At 52.9% G+C, this 16124-nt stretch overlaps 2 protein-coding genes across 12 annotated transcripts in view; one reads left to right on the top strand and one right to left on the bottom strand.

Moving 5' to 3' along the window:
* Window positions 1-6375, top strand: part of TMEM53 (transmembrane protein 53) — a 38225-nt gene extending 31850 nt beyond the window's left edge. The window contains exons 2-4 of one of the 4 annotated variants that reach the window (XM_051807852.1): window positions 1275-1320; window positions 1774-1892; window positions 3698-4767. In XM_051807852.1, coding sequence (XP_051663812.1) covers window positions 1275-1320; window positions 1774-1892; window positions 3698-4360 — 828 coding nt within the window. In that variant the 3' untranslated portion in view covers window positions 4361-4767. Of the gene's footprint in view, window positions 1-1187; window positions 1321-1773; window positions 1893-3697 lie in introns of those variants that run through there. The other 3 variants (XM_051807820.1, XM_051807839.1, XR_007907762.1) reach the window with 3 other exon arrangements.
* Window positions 6376-10282: 3907 nt separating this feature from the next.
* RNF220 (ring finger protein 220) overlaps window positions 10283-16124 on the bottom strand; it is a 214259-nt gene continuing 208417 nt past the window's right edge. For all 8 annotated transcript variants that reach the window (XM_051807719.1, XM_051807728.1, XM_051807756.1 and 5 more), the window contains one exon: window positions 10283-13337. In XM_051807719.1, coding sequence (XP_051663679.1) covers window positions 13266-13337 — 72 coding nt within the window. In that variant the 3' untranslated portion in view covers window positions 10283-13265. The remainder of the gene's footprint in view (window positions 13338-16124) is intronic.

The following is a 16124-nucleotide window of genomic DNA, read 5'->3' as shown; positions in this document are numbered from 1 at the left end:
TACATATGGGAACATACAGACACAGGGAAGTTAAATGGCTTGCCTGAGTCGATTGTCAGTGCTAGCATCAGCACGTAACTCCTGTTTGTTGGCTTCAAACTCTGCTCTCCACAGTGCTGGGCTGCCACCCAGTCCATTGGACCTAATAATCAAAACAAGGCTGGGTCAGGGCAGGGCTTTATTCCTGCCAAGAAAAACACCAGTGATTTAGGAACTGGCCCTGGCAATTCAGCAGTTCTTTACATCCAGAGTGCTGCTAAATCATCAGTTTTGAGATCAAAAGGCAGGCCGATGCTGCGTCAGCCTCAGTCCGAGTGCGAGGTGCCAGCGACCGATCGCCTTGGACTCGTGGAACGATGGAGTGACAGTGATTTGGTGTTGCAACATCGAGGTTGTGCCCAGCCTCAAGCAGAACTTAGAGCTTCTGTTTCCCCTGCAGGTTTCACCCTCTCCTGGCACACCTCAAGTCCCCCACCACCCTCCTCATGCACAATGCACCTTCCTCAGCGTACCCCACTGTACCCAGCCCCTACCACCCCACAGTCCCGCCGGCCCCTCTCTCACTGTCCGTCCTGGCCCCCAGCCCCACTGCTAATGCAGCCAAAGCCCCAAACGGAGCCCTGCACGGCCTCACACCGCTGCCCTGACCCTGCTTCCATCCCGCCCCTGCCCCGCCTGACCCATGGCAGCCCCAGCATTCCCCGCCCCAGCCCACCATCCCACAGGCCCGATCCAGCCCAACCACAGGCCCTGCGCTCCCTCACACCCCAAACCCCACATCGGGCCCTCACACGCTCCCTGAAGCCCGTGCCCAGCCCCTGCGTCGCCCCTCCTGACTCAAACGCCCAGCTCAGGCCCACAGCGTCGCTCAGCCCCTGCACTCTATTCCCAGTCCCCCTGAGTGTGATCCCCACTCCAGGCTCAACCATTCCCCCATCCCGGCCCCGCAGCCCCTCACTACCCTCCATCCCCGGGGGGCGGTTACCTCGCACAATAACTGACACGCGGCCGCACCAATCGCTGCCCTTCTTTCCCTCCCGCGGCCCAATGGGCGCTCAGTGGGCGGGGCGCCAGGCCCGGCTCTAAGGGCGCGTTGCTAAGGAAGTGGGGGGCGGGGATGGGGCAAGGCCAACGGGGAGGCGGGGCGGGCGCTTTCCCTTCCCATTGGCTGCGGGGAGGGGGTGGGCGGGGCTTCCGGCGAGGGCGGAAGCGGCGGCGGGGCCGCGGCGAGCGAGGCCATGGGAGCCCACGGGCTGGAGGCGGCCGTGGTGGAGCTGCAGCCGGGACCGGGACCGGGACCGGGACAGGACCAGGATCGCGGTGCGGGGCGAGCGGGACCGGGACACCAGGGGCAGCAGGGACTGGGGGAACCCTGGGGGGCGCGGGCTTGCGGGGACCTTGAGGAGGGGTGCCGTAGCAGGTGTGTGGCAGTGAGGGCAGGGCAGGGCAGGACGCTTCGCTTTCCCCCTTGGAACAGCGGGGCACGACAGCCCGTGGTGCCCCCGGGAGGAGGGCTTTCGCCTCCCCGTAGGGATCTGCTCGGCGCTGGCTGTGCGTCACTGGGGAGCGGTGGGAGCTGCGGGGGCTGAAGCGGCGCTGTCCTGCCGAGCAGGGCCCCGCGGGGACACCGGGCAGAGGCCGCGGTCGCGGCCAGCGGGCAGATCGAGCTAATGCCTGCTCCCACATTGCATTCAAACTGCATTGGCCAGGCAGTCTGCCGTGAGCTCCGGCTCGGGCAGGCTGGAGGGGCGTTATGTTAAAACTTGTGATTAGTTTCAGAAAGCAGCGCGGAGAGAGGGCACGCAGAGCGCCAGCCTGTGGTGATCCTGCTGGGCTGGGCGGGCTGCCAGGACAAATACCTGGCCAAATACAGCGCAATCTACAGCCAGAAGGTGAGTAGCTTGTCTGTGTTTTTGTGGCACTGCCTCTTTTCTGCATGTTGGTAAAGTTGCTCTGAATCCTCTCTCGATCTGCAGAGTCATGGGGAGGGAGTGGCGAGTTCTCCTGTCGTTGAAAGCTCCTTATCTCCCGGAGCCCAGGCGGTGTTATCTAACAGCTGCTGATGTCACCTTCCTGTGTGCAACTGAGACAAAAATACTTACTTGGAGAAACTTTCAGCTGCTCTGTGAATCACTGAAGTATTTTAAGGCTTTTAAAGTTCTGGGATTATTCAGGAATGACGTGACCTGTGTTAGTTTTCCAGGCAGGTAAACATGCAGGGAAAGATCCTGCATTTGCTGCTTGCTGTTAGGCCACAGCAAGGCTGGGCACTGACAGAGCACATTGGCATCTGTTGCCCCTTTGGCTCTTCCTTCCTGTGAAAATGATTCATGTAAATGTTGTAATCTAAATTAATTTTATCCTGCCTCTGAAACAGGCATCCTGTGATAGTCATAGCTTTTCACTGGGAGCTCCTGGTGTTTGAACTAGGGAGGTCCATCCTACTGCCAGTTCCCTAAGTTTTGATATTTTCCTTTCTAATGCTGTATTTTACTGGAATGACCCCAACTCATAGTGTGAGGACCCAGTGAAACACTAGATTTTTTTTTCTTGATCAGCATACAAGGAATCCTGTATCTATCCAAATCTGTTTCAGCTATAGGTGGTAAAGTTTGTACATAAACAAGTCTGTTGTTGATGTGTGGAGTGCAGGAGTCATTAATTGGCTCGATCTAGTGAAGAGTTAATTGTTAAGTGGCTGCTATGACTAAGAGATGCTGCAGAGCAGATGAGGAGTACATTACAGGGCAGCGTGACAACTTCTTGGAAAATAACTTCCTATCAGAAAGGTCATAGAAAGGGGAAAGGGGAGAAAGGGTTTTCATAGCTCCCTAAGAGGTAGTGACAGTAACCATGGCAAGATGGTTGAGAAGACTTTGATTTAAGAACTTGGTATTCTTTTCTTCCTTCTGCACTGCTTAGGGAGCTCTGGGAGGGAGGGCTGTCTGGGTGGCTTCACCTTGTGTTTGTCAGTGTGTAATGTCAGTGAGCTTAGGTGACAGAAAAGACCTAAAGCATTTATAGATGTGGTTCCATCTGTTCTATTTAGAAAATCCTCCATGATCCTGTTTGCTGTGCAAGGCTTTCAGTGTAAAGGCAGCTGCTCAGGAGTTCTGAGTCTCTGAGCCAGAGCTCCTCTTTTGCACAGCTGGAACATTTCAGGAAGGTTTACAAAAATCCTGTCAGTGGTGGCTGTGGGTGAGTCTCAGAGACAGCTGCAAACAAGTGCTACCCAAGGAGAGGACGAAATTCCTCCTCCTCCTTGTATTTGTTTCAATGTCATGAGCTGGATGTGCACCACATTCTTACCAAAATGGCTGATACTGAAGGTCTGTGAATCAGAGAGATGGTTTTCTCCTCCTGAGTGAGGACTAACACTCATGTAAGGGGGTGGCAGTATCCTCAGGGGCTGTGCCATTAGTGCAAGATTTGAAAGGATCTCAGACATCGGCAAAGCCAGGCTTCTGCCTCCGCAGAGACCTTTTCATAACAGTGTTATGATTATGTAATGTTGTGATTAATGTAATCCTGTTCATATCAGTGCCTTGCTGCTGACTCTAAAGACTTTCTTCTGGCCCTGTGGTTTCTGTCGGAAACCTGTCCCAAATTTTTGCATTCTTTGTACTGATGCTTGCCTACATCGTGTAATTTACAGCGCAGCCTAAATGTGTTTGGGATCTCTTTCTGTTCTTCTCAGGGGTGCACTGTCATCCGCTACACGGCTCCATGGAGGATGATCTTCTTCTCTGAGAGCTTTGGCATCAAATCGCTCCAGACCCCAGCCAGGCGACTCCTGGAGCTACTCTTTCACTACAGGGTTGAAGACAGACCGGTTCTTTTCCATGTTTTCAGCAATGGTGGTGTCATGCTGTACCGTTACATCATCGAGGCGCTCCGCACCCACAAGCCGTTCCAGAACCTCAGAGTAGCAGGCACCATTTTCGACAGCACCCCTGGCAGAAGAAACTTGGTAGGAGCCCTTCGAGCCCTGGCAATTGTCTTGGTCTCCGTGAACGTGCTGCTCAGGTATTTCCTCCTGCTCACCTTTGCCACTGGAGCCGTCGTGCTGCGGGTGCTGCTGTACCCCCTGACCCGCTTCGTCCACGAGAGCCACTACGACGCCCTGCTGAAGGCGCCCTCGCGCTGGCCTGAGCTGTACCTCTACTCCCAGGCCGATGCCATCATCAAGGCCAGCGAGGTGAAGCACATGGCTGACACCAGGCAGCAGCTGGGTGTCCCCGTTAAAGCCGTGGACTTCTCGGACTCGCCCCACGTCAGCCACATGCGGGTGTATCCCACCTACTACAGCAGCCTCTGCGTGACCTTCCTGTCTGACTGTGTGCGGGGCTCTCCTCCCTAGCGCTGCCACGACCTTCACTGTTTGCTTTGCTCAGCTTGTAAGGGAAATTGTTACCCCCTTTACCTTTGTGTCTTTGAAGGGAGGAAAGTAGAGACTTCTGGTTTGGTTTGGTTCTGTTCTTTTCCCCCTCACTGTCTACAAGTCTGGAAGCCTCCAGCCTGGTCTTTGGACCGGCCACATTATAGCAGAAAGTAGATATGGATTAATTTATAGTACTGAAGGTGAAATCCAGTCATGGTTCATGTTGATGTACTTTACCAAGGTGTCACAGACCAGAATTTCACACTGTTATTTGTCTCTTCCTGTCTCTTCTTGTTCTCTGCTTTCCATGTTGTCTCCTTGTCCCTGATGTCCAATGTGCATGTTCTATGGCTTGTACTGATTTAACAATACAGCTCTTTCATGTCTTTGTTGTTTGCTCTTTTTTCTCTCTGCCGTTTCTTTTAATTGCAGTGAGCAAAGAGAGCCTCAGTCTGCAGATTTTTTGCTCCACTGAATGCGTCCCAACTGTTGTTGTGCTCCTTGATGGAGATCAGGCCCAGAAACCAAGTGTAAGATCTGGAAAAGGTGTGTGCAGGGCATTATGAGCAGCCTGTCACCTGGTTTCATTAAATAGCTGAGATAGAACAGTCAAAGCTCTGATCCTGGGTGGGAGCTCAAATGTTTGTGGTAACTTTTGTGTTCTTCAACCCAAAGGTTTAACTTAACGTTTTTGAATGTGTCTTGTGTTTTGTTTGTGTGTTCCACTGAGTAGTTTTGCTTTCTTGGACGACTGCTTCTTTGTTATTTAGTGTCTTTGAACAGCCCGTATTGTGCATCTGGATATGCAGGGAAACTTTTGGGTTACAGCTGTGCCAAACCTCTGAAATAGAAAGGTGGAACTGCAGAGGAAAATGGAACTGTTTCTTGGAGCTATGATTTATTCTATTCAGATGATCAATCTTTGCAGTCCATGCAGTGTGTAGAAGAAATTAATTCCTTCCACCTAGTGGAAAAGTGGCTTGTTGCACTGAAATTCAGCCATGTTTGGTTTTAGGTTTTGTTGTTTATTTGGGGGAGAAGCGGAGATAAAGACAGAGGAGAGCCTGCTGATATGTTTATGCTATGCCACAGCATTGCCAGCAAGTTAATAACATTGTGAACAGAATTAGCCAACTTTAAATTGCCAGGAGGAGGCTCTGGAGGGCTGTGACATGGGCCCTTTTGAACAGGGAGCTGCCCTTGAGAGGTTGGCACGTGAAAAACATGAGGGTTTCTACTGGTGGTTGCTGCCTGTGGGCTGCAGTGCTGGTCTTGCCCACCCTTGGGGTGCTGTCATCCACAATTACAAAACACTTACTGTTCTGGATCCAAACATAGAGGGGGAGGTCCCCTAGGAGGCACTACAAAAATTTGGAAGTTTAAAACAAGAACTGTAACACCTCACAGAAGCACAGGGTGAGTGGCCAGTGGTGACCAGCACGGCTGTTTTTGGCAGACTAGTGTGGCAACCCTCATTTACAGCAGAATAACCCCGTTTTGGGTGTGGTTTTAGAGGTAGGACTGGGGTGTATAAAATAGGTGAGGATTAACTGAGAGGGGGCTGATGGCCTGGTTTGTCTTTGATTTTTTTTTTTTTAAGTGAAAGCTGTCTCCAGGCACAGGAGCCCTTGTTGCTTGGGATCCCATCTTCCATAGGTGTGATCCCAGTTTCAGCTTCCACTGTGACGATGGGCTGTGAGGGCTGCACTGTGTAAGAACCTTCAGCCTTCCCCTTTTCATGGAGAAATTCTTGTTCCTAGGGTTTGGACCTGTAAAGTCCAGGCATGGTCCCCTATCCCCAGAAAGCCCATCAGCAATCTCCACCTTTTTAAAGCAGGCCCCTGTGGAACTGTGAACACTCCTAGGGAGCAGAGGTGATAAAGGCTATTTAACTAGCACTTGCCCTCATGCTGGTTTCTATGGGTTTGGTATTTACAGAACAGTTAAACACTCCATAATATGCGCCTCTGAATTAATATGTTTGTTCCTGGGAATCTGCTGTTCCTGTTTATTGCTGTGGGTGTTGTTGAACTTCTCCTGTTTAAGGACTCAGGCTGTTGCAGAACGTGGCTGGCAGGAGCTGGAGGTAAACCCTCTGACCTTGTGTGACAGGGTGGCAAAGCTTCCTCTGGGGAGAGCCTCACATGTCAGCTACACCTTCCATCCCCACCTTCACCTCCCCACCATGGGATTGCCCCTTCCCCAGCTCAGTCCAGCTCTGCCCTACTTCCCCCACTTTGCAGGGCAGCAAGCAGGGAGTGGGTGCTGCCTGATGGAGCTCCACAGCCAGAGCTGCCCTGGGTTTTGCAAACAGGAACCTGCTCACAGGCCTTTTCCACTGCTGCAAAAGTGACCCGAAATTCGGGGGTAATTTGTGTACACACCTCTCTGTGGGAGCAGGATGGTCTCGGGCAAGTCAGTGATTTACAGCACCAGCGTTCCAGGTGGGTCTTGTTTTCTGAGTCCCAGCAAAAGTTTTAATTCCGATTGTGAGCAGTGCGTGACATGCACTGTGTGATACGTTGCCCTGTGCTGCGTGTGCCCCCACCTTCTTGCCCTCTATATGCCTGTGGCTTGTTATTTGAAACAGAAGGTTAATAACTTGGAGCCCGAAGGCACACGGCCGAGAACTGATCCAAGTGCTACTGGATTTACAAAAACCCAGCCTCAGACCCTTAATCCTTGCTAAACTGTCACGGTTTGGCGCAGCTGGTAGTCCTAAAGAGCTTCAGCCTCAACACTGAAAGCCCAAAGGTTGTGATATCTTGGCAAATCCAGGTAAATCTCTGACATGAGCTATGGGGAGGAGGGGTACTGCAGATCTCTTCTTTGGGAGGAAAAATGCAGCGTCCCTGGGCTTGCCTCGTGGGTAGGGAGTGGGATGTGGCCCAGAGCTTTTTTCCCTGCAGCCCAGCCCTCCTGTGCAGACTATGAAGCAGTGTGGGTGAAACACCAGCAGTGGTGGGAAAGAAGGATGCCCAGGGGCTGGCTGCCACTGTTGTGGAAAAACAAAACTAACTTTCCCTCAGCAACAAAATCAATTTGAGGGTGTTTTCTGTGAGAGAGCTGGCTCCTGGCTCACTCCCCTGTGCTGGCTTCTCTCCCCAGGCAGTGATGATGTTACAGGAAGGTTTTGAAAAAGAAAAAAAGCCACTTAGTGGTCATGTGTCCAGGCTGGAGGGTGCTCAGCTGCTGCTCACAGGGGTGGGAAGGTGCCTGTGCAGCCAGGGTGCCCCAGGGCACTGGGACAGGCTGTGATGGGGAACTGGGCAGGCCAGCAACAGGATCCAGCCCAGCCAGGGGGCAGATTTTGGAGGTGGGGGGAGCATCTTGCAGCACAAGTAATTCAAACCAGGCCCCTGGGTGAAGACAGACCTGTGCCCACACCTCACAAAGATGTTCTATTAAAAGTGTGTGGGCACAGGTCCCATCTTGGCACGTGTTGGGATGTTCCAGGATTATGGGTGAAGCTCTGCCAGTGATGGCAAAGTGTGAAGGGCCCGAGATGGAACCAAACGACCCAACCCCGTGTGCATCTTCCTAGAAGGAGAAGGAGGGAGGTGTGAGGCTGGTCTCCATCGCCGGCGGAGGTGATGGAGGAGGAGCTGGCAGAGGGCGGCTGTGCCGACCTCCGTGGGAGCTCTGTGCTGGGTGGGAACAGCCTCCACGAGGTGGCAGCAGGCCCCCTCTTTCCTGCGTGGAGGGATTTCTAGTCTGGGAGACAGCGGAGAAGATCCCAACAAGAAGACCCCAACAGGGCTCAGCCCAGCGCTTCTGCAGGCCTGAGAGCGTCTCCTGCGAAAAGTCTCCTCTTGGGGCAAGGGAGAAAGACCAGCAGGAACTAACTCCAGCAACAATAAGCAGAGATCATGAGTTAATACAGGACAGCGTCTATCCCTAGAGCTGCCTGGGATTTGTACTAGATCCTATTTTGCAGTTTTAACTGAGTGTTGAAACAAACAGTCTAACAGCAAAACCAGCTTTACTGCCCTTCCCTCCCTGGCAGGACAGGTCACACCATTTCCCTTTTCATCACCCAGGGAAGGCTATCTGGTTTTTAAGTGACTCTGTGATACTGTGATTAGCAGACCGTGGCCCAGCTCTGGAAACTCCACGTATTGTGACTGTGGCACTCCCTTGGGTTCCCCGTAGTCCCCAAGCCCTGGGGAAGATGAGCTTAGTCCTGCTCTTCTGAAAAGGCTGGCAAGACTCCCCAGCACACAGGGCTGGGGACTTAGGGGACAGTTAGGAAACAGGACAGCACAAATGGGGACCACAGCTACTACCCGAGCAGCCCCTCTGCCAAGCCCCCTTCTCCAGCTCACCCTACACACAGCTCCTGCTCTCAGGCAAGGGAGACAGGGGCTCACCGTCCAGGTGCTTGCTCTGCCTGCCTGCCATCAACTTCCCTTTGAACTTGACTCCTCATCCCCTCATTTCTGCCTCCTCACATGGCTGCAAGCCCACCCCAGCACCACCAGCCAGGGACAGGCTGGGTGGGCAGAGGTGTGCACGGCCTCCTTCAGTCACCCTCCCAAACCCTTGGGGGCTGGGGCAGGGAGAGCTTGGGCAGCCCCTGCCAAGTGATGAATGAGCTGACAATAGGGTATTGATAAGGAATTAACCTTGAGCCCTTCTTGCTTCAGTGTCAATAGAGCAGGAGCCAAGTACACACGTTTGATTGGAAATCTGTGTTTGGCCTCTGTGCCCATTGACGTCCTGGAAAGATGAGAGGGGGATGTGAACTGCTCTGCTGCCCCCTCCCCAGCTGGGACCCCCCCCAGTGGGTCCCCCTCAGCTTTCCCAACCCGCTGCTGCTGGAGTTGGCCATGGGGACCCAGCTCTAGGGGGCTGCAGCAGCCTCTGTGCCCCTGACCTGGCATGTGGGGGGCTGGGTACTAGGGCCCCTCTTGTTCCCCAAAGGGCCTGTGCCCATCCTGCACTGGCCTACACTCCGAGCAGTTTGTTTAATTAAGTGTTTTGCCTAATGGGATTGCCTCATTTCCATAACAAACTGGCGGGCTGTCATTAGGTGGGCTCCCTCATTCATTACTGTTAATTAGATATGGATCCCCCAGAAGGCGGCGCGGGGTGATGAACGAGGCCCCTGACACACGCTATTACACATTAGCATTTTCTCAATATATCCGATACATCACGGGCCTCCGCTTCCTAAAGATATTTTAAATAAAATATTAGCAGCCTGCTGCGGGGGGGGTGGAGAGCCCCTCACCCTGGCCTCAGGCTTCCTTTGGGCTGAAAGCAGATTGGAGAGTGGCTGAGATGCTCTGCTGCTCCTCGCCAGCCAAAAAAGCAGCTGAATTCCACCCCCCACCTTTCCCTACCTTTGCCCCAGCAGATGGAAAGAGGTCCCTGAAATCCCCACTGCCTCCTCCCACCGTCCTGGGGTGGCAGCCATGGGGAGGGGGTTGGAAACACCCCATCGACCCATCTGCAAAATGTTTGTAAACCGAAAGCGTCGGCGCCAGCCGCGTGCGGGGGGGAACCCGACCTCTGCCCCCCCGGCCCGTCCCTGTGCCAGGGGTAACCCTACACTGCACTGGGGGCCCCTAATGCAGGATGTATGGATCTGTTGGGGCTGGGTGCCTCCTGCCCCCAGCTAATGCAGCTGAGGAGACTTCATTATGGGGGTGTCCCCCGAGGGGTGCCCTTCGCCCTGCCCTCCTGGCTCTACGAGGGGGGACCAGTTGGGGCAACCCATCCGTGGTGGGGTCTGGCGAGTGTCCCAGCATCCCTCTGCATCTGTCCCTGCATCACCAACAGGACCGGGACTCCCCTTTGGGACATTACCCACATCCAGGGACTGTGGCATGAGGTGGGGGCGTCTCCTCCGCTGCCTCTCCCTGCAAAGGGAAACACAGAGAGGCAGAAAGCGCCTGAGAAGATTTATACTTGTTTAATTAATGTCAAATGTAGTTTACAAACGGGAGTGACAAGTACCTCTTTGTATAATATACACTGACACACAATCATCGACACACCAGAATATCGCTTTGTGCAACTGGGATTCTTTGGGCAAAGATAGGTAACTCTGATATTTCAGTTTTTTTTTTTTTTTTTAAATCATTTAAACTCATTACAGAAGAGGGGAAGTGGCGGATGCCTGTTACAAACTGGGGTGCCACTCTCCCCAGCCTTCCCCCAGCAGCTCCCCCCCTTGAAAACAGGGGATGGCTTTACAATTTAAACAAAAAAAAACCAAACAAAAAATAACCCCCAAAACAAAAAACAATGACTAGTTACATATGGTTTTACACATACGTACATAGAGCACACGGCTGGTCCACAACACCTGCCAGAAATCCTGGCTCCCTCTCAGGGCCTATTTCCAAGGAAGGGCTGGTTTGGGGTGTCCTGCCCTGTCCTGCCTTCCTGTCTGTCTCTCAAACCCACCTGCTGCACTCTGTCCAAATCTGAGACGTCTGCACCAGCACACTCCCAGCTCAGCCATGTCCCCCCCAGGTTTTTCTCCCTTCACAAACCCAGCCCGAGCTGTGTGTGCCTGTCCTTCCCCTGCCCGAGTGCTGCTGGGTGCAGGGTCACCCAGCAGTGACAGCCCCCTGGGCAGGCCCTGCCTGCAGTCTCCCCGTGGGGTCAGGACCCTCCAGGGTCCCTCGGCTTCCTCTGGTCCCTGGGAGCTCTGCAGGTACATGTCCCTGAGCAGAGGAGGCTGCAGCTCTCTGGTCTCAGAGGCCACACACTGCTATGAGCTTGGAGACCCGGGAAAATCCCAATTAGGAATTGTCACCTTTTGATGAGATGCTTATCAAATAACAGCTCCTTCAATTTGGTTTGGGGTTTTTTTTTTGGATGCAGTGGGATCCTTCTGAAATCACTCAGGAGATGCCAAGGCCAGCAGCTGTTCTCTGCAAAACAGCACCAAGCTCAGGGCAGGGAACACATCCTGCCCTCCACATCCTGCCTCCCCAGCCTTTCCCTCTCTGGAAATACCCCAGCGGCCCAGTTCCAAACCCCTCATCCACCGCTGTTCCCAGACTGTCTTAAAACGCCCCAGCCACGTTTTGCTGCCAGGTGGGATCTGCTTGGAAAGACCCTGCAGGAGCAGGGGAGATGAGCTTCCCCATCTCCCTGTCTTCTGGCTGTGGGGAGCTAGGGCAGGGATGCACAGTGTGGAGCTGGGAGAATTCAGCACACGAGGTCTTGGGAAATGGATCGTTACCTCTTTCTTGGGTCCTGACAATAAAAGAAACAAAAACAAAAGAACAGGCCAGATGGCAGCTTTGGTTAAGGCTGAGGATATGGGAGACAGGGACAAGCATGAGAGACTGTGTGGAAGAAGCTGGGGCTGTGGGGAACCTCTGGATTCAGCTGGAAATGTCTCTGCTGGACACTCTGGGGGTGGTGGTGTGGATGAGACAGGGCTGGCTTAGCTCTCTGCCCTAGTGCCAAAACCTCTTGGGCAAAATGCAGGCTGTAGGAGGGTGGGAGCTGCGGGATGTGGGTGCAGGGCAGGGCTGGCTCTGCAGGGTTTGCACAGCTCTGCTGGGCAGCACCGGGCCCACTGCAGCCACACCCGTGAGGGAACTGGCCCAGCTCCCTGGGCAAAGCCACCAGCACGACCACCCTGTCCCCTGCCATCCCCACCTCCCCACTGTCCTGAGCAGCCCAGGCATCCTCAGCCAGCAAATGCTGCCTGGAGGAGAGGAAAGCAAAGCCGGGCAGGGGAGGGGAAGGTGCCACAGCCTTGGAGGAGGCAGAGGGGATCAGCCGGACCCCTTGAGCAGGCACTCCCAGCCCGAGGAGGAGGCAGGGCTCCAGCTGACTCCCTCCTTCCGGCTCCACACCGTTTGCCCCTTCCCCAGCTGGAAAAGGCAAAGGGGCTGAGCCACATTCCTCCATCCTGCCTGGCCCCCGGTGAGGAGTTAAAAGCTGTGTCTTTCCGGGGATAACGATTCTATTATAAATAGCCCCATTAGCTACAACTAATGACAAAAATCCACCTCCTCTACTCCCCATAAGTTCTGTAAGTTATGGGCAATGCTACAGCCATTACTAAAAGCTGTTAACTTCATATCTGAATGAGGAAATATACACCACAGAACATTAAACCATTTATATTATATATATGTATATATATACTTTTTTTAAACTAATGACTTTAATGCCAAAACTTTGCTGAACCAAGAAAAATATGGGTTTAATGTTCTCTGCTCATTTTTTTTTTCTTCTTTAAAAAAAATACAACCCAAAGAAAAGAAAGGGAAACTTATTAGTATGTAATGTTTGAGTCTATCCCATTTATACACAACATTGTAAACATATATAATCTATATTACATGTGCTTCATTTCTGTCTGGGTGTGTTTTTTTTTTTCTTTAAACCTTTTTGTTATCACTAGAACACCACAAAAAACCAAAACAGAACCAAACCAAAAACCAAACCAAAACAAATAAAAACAAAACAAAAACAAAACTGAACAAAGAACACAAGTTACAGGTTATTTAACATCTTTCTGTCAAGGGTCCCTTCCCCAGTCTCCTGGGGGCAGAGTGGTCAACAACACAGTCCAAAGGACGGCTCACGAGCCATCCACAATGCAAAGCCAGCTCCAGGGAACGGGTGATGGGGAACACTGGTTTTAAAAAAGGGGGTTTCACAACAAAGGGTTTGGTTTTGCCCGCTGCAGATGCTGAAGGAGGTCTCAACTTGCGGGACCTGGCAGCCGAGGCTCCCCACTGCTCCTGTATCCTCGAGTCCATGTCTGGAGTCTCTGGTTTGTTGTTTTTTTTTTCTTTTTTCTCTTTAAATTTTAAAACGTCTTTTTTTTTGTTGCGGTCGTTCTTCTCCCCCTGGGTGTGATGAGCTGAGCCGATCGCTGGGTCCCGCCCCACCGCCGGGTCCTTCATAAGTAGATGCGCCGAAGGTCTCCAGGAGATGTGATGGTGTTGCACTGGGGACAGAGCTTCTTGGCACCCTGCAAGCAGCAGACGAGACACAAAGTGTGAGAGCACGAAGGACAACATCCATGGCCCTGCCCTGGGCCTGCAACCTCATGGGAGCAGCAACGTCACCCTCCTTCCCCTCCAGTGAGGGCTGTCCCCTCCCAGCAGTGGGCACAGGCTGTGAGAAAGGGAAGCCCCAACCAGCACCTTTCTTGCCTGCCCTGCAAGTCCCTTGTCCTGTTCCAGTCCCCAGCATGAGGCTGCTGGGCAAGCAGGAGCTCTGGGGGGCTGAAACCCAGAGCCAATGTGTGTCACCAAACTTGGCACCGCTGGCTGCCAAGGAGATCTGCTCCTTTCTGTTTCTCTCGCTCACCTGCAGCCCTCAATGAGCCAATTCAGGTGCCTGAACAGGCAGAAAATCAACCCAGCTGGAACAAGTTAAGTTTTCAGCAGGTTCTCATGCCTGAGCTTGTTCATGGTGGGCTTGGACCATCCCTTTCAGGGCAGCATGATGGGGCAGTGCCTTGGCCATCCTGCAAAAGCCCACGAACTGCCAGCACGAAGGAAACCCTGGTCCTGTCCCCCCAGCTCACATAGATGCTGCAGAGATGAGTCTCTTCTGCCAAGGTGAGCTGAAACCAGCAAACTGTGATGTGAGCTGGGGTGGAGTAATGGGTGGCTGACATGAGCACTACATGAAATAAAACAAGGGCTGATGTGCCATCTATTACAGAGCCTGACAGCCAAGAGGTGTTAACAAGCCTCAGAATCGGGGTCAACCTAAGCCAGTCATCATTAGATTGGCAGATGTGACAGACAACTGATGGGAAAAACGACAGAAAGATGGCTCTGCTGTGAGGCAGCCTCCCATCTACAGCACTAGCAGCACAGGAAATAGGGATGCCCTCCCTGAGCAGGGCTTCTTGCAGTGCCTGCAGCAGTGAGTGCGGCAGCAGGGCAGGGCACTGCTTCGGTACTGCTGCCTGCACTTGGGTACATCCCCAGCAGACGAGGTGGCACTGCTGCTTACGAAAGGCAAGCACCCTTAGAACAGGCCCTCTCTGCTCTGTGACAACACCTGCAAAGGCAGGACAGGGGCCTTTTCCCCTGGAAGTTCTTTAGGCTAAGGAGAATCTAGAGGAGAGAGTCCCAGGTACAGAAAATTTATATGAGTGCGAGTAATTCACAAGAGTGCACCTCCAAAGAGGTGCAAGTCATGTTTGCTCTGCAGTACTGAGTACTACTGCAGACTAGTTTGGAACCAGCCCCCTCCCTGCTCCCAGTGCATGTTATTCCTGGCAGACATGGACTTCACACACTTGCTATTCCCTGAGCTTTGGACTTTTGAACAATCAGGCTGCCATTTGACAGCCCTTGCTGCTCAACAGCTCAACAGCTGCCCAGACACACGAGGGGACCATGGGCCTTTGCACCTGAGATTTGAACCAGGCACACACAAAGTCTTGTTGAGATAGAGTTGAATGAAACACATGATGGACACTCAAAATACCTTAGGCATCACTCTCAGGGTGAGTGACAGACTGGCAGTGGGACAGACCATTGGTAGTCTGGATGTTGCACCTAACTCTGATGCTGATCCTTTTAGTTATCTGGGACAACTACTGTGTCTGTTTAGATTTTCAGCCTTCTGGGGCAGGGACCATCCCACTGTGCCTGCACAGAAAGGGCAAGCTCTAACCCTGCATGTCCTAGTAAAAACTTGCTGCAGTGCCAACAATATGAAGGAGAGAAAAATGTAAACATCTGCCCTTTCTGACACTGTGGGCCAGGATATACAGCAGCACCTCCATGGAGGGGCTCACTAATCTGGATGCAAATGTCACAAAATAGCCTGTTTCAACTGAGTCCCTGCTTAGTTCCATGCAGTTCCCTGGTCCTTCATCAAGGCACCTGTTGTACCTGGTTGCCCTCTTGGCATCATCTTTGTAGCCAGAGGGTCCCAAAGGAAGTGGCAGGGAGGTGTTGAGGAATTAATTCACAGCATGTTGTCCAAGGGACAGCAGTTGGTAGCTGCCTGTTTGAGCTTTCCTGTGTGCCCTGACAAGCAGAAGTAAGTGTGCATGGGGATGTTAATCATTCCAGATGGAACTACTGGCCACATCTGTGTCCATGCTCTCTTTCCCAAGACAGGCACAGCTTACACACAAAAGGCAGCAAAGCATCCAACCAAGCAGCTGGAGCTCCTGCCTCTCTGGACAATGCAGCAGGATACAATGTACCTTCTGCAGGACCAGTGCTCTGACCCATCGAATGCCCCAGCCTGCCTTCAGTCTGGGGCAAAGGATGGACAGTGCTTGCTGCCACCTCAGACCACGGCCCCTGCTCCTCAATGCCCCTGTGCAATGCTCAACAGCACTTCAGCTGCTCTTTCAGCTCCAAGGAAGTCAGAGACATTTGCCTGCAGGTGGGTGGGGAGGAGCACTGAACCTCCTTGAGTTTGCTTCTGCTAAAAGCCAACCTCAGCTGCTGCCACCTCACTCTCCTGCACCTTGTGCTCCATTCTGGGATGTGAAGCTGGACTGCGACAGTTGAGGGCAGGTGTGTGTGACCGTCAGCAAGGGCAACCTCCCTAAGACAGACTAGACAGCTCACTGCAGGAAAATTCAGAAGTTTGGGTTCCTGGAAAGCCACTCTGACCAGGTCTGCAGCAGCCCTCCACCATCAGCCCACAGGGATGGCAGAACAAGCCTGATTAAACCGACTGCAGCTTTGCTGCTCTCTTCCATGGCAAAGCAAGGTCAGGTATGTAGTTCCTTTACACCACAGGGAAAGGGAACTTGGGTGGATTTATCCTGGAA

The sequence above is a fragment of the Manacus candei genome, unplaced genomic scaffold (assembly GCF_025592945.1).
Source record: "Manacus candei isolate 608988 ecotype Guabito, Panama unplaced genomic scaffold, ASM2559294v1 h1tg000005l, whole genome shotgun sequence".
NCBI lineage: Eukaryota > Metazoa > Chordata > Aves > Passeriformes > Pipridae > Manacus > Manacus candei.
This window is presented reverse-complemented; position numbering and strand designations above follow the sequence as displayed.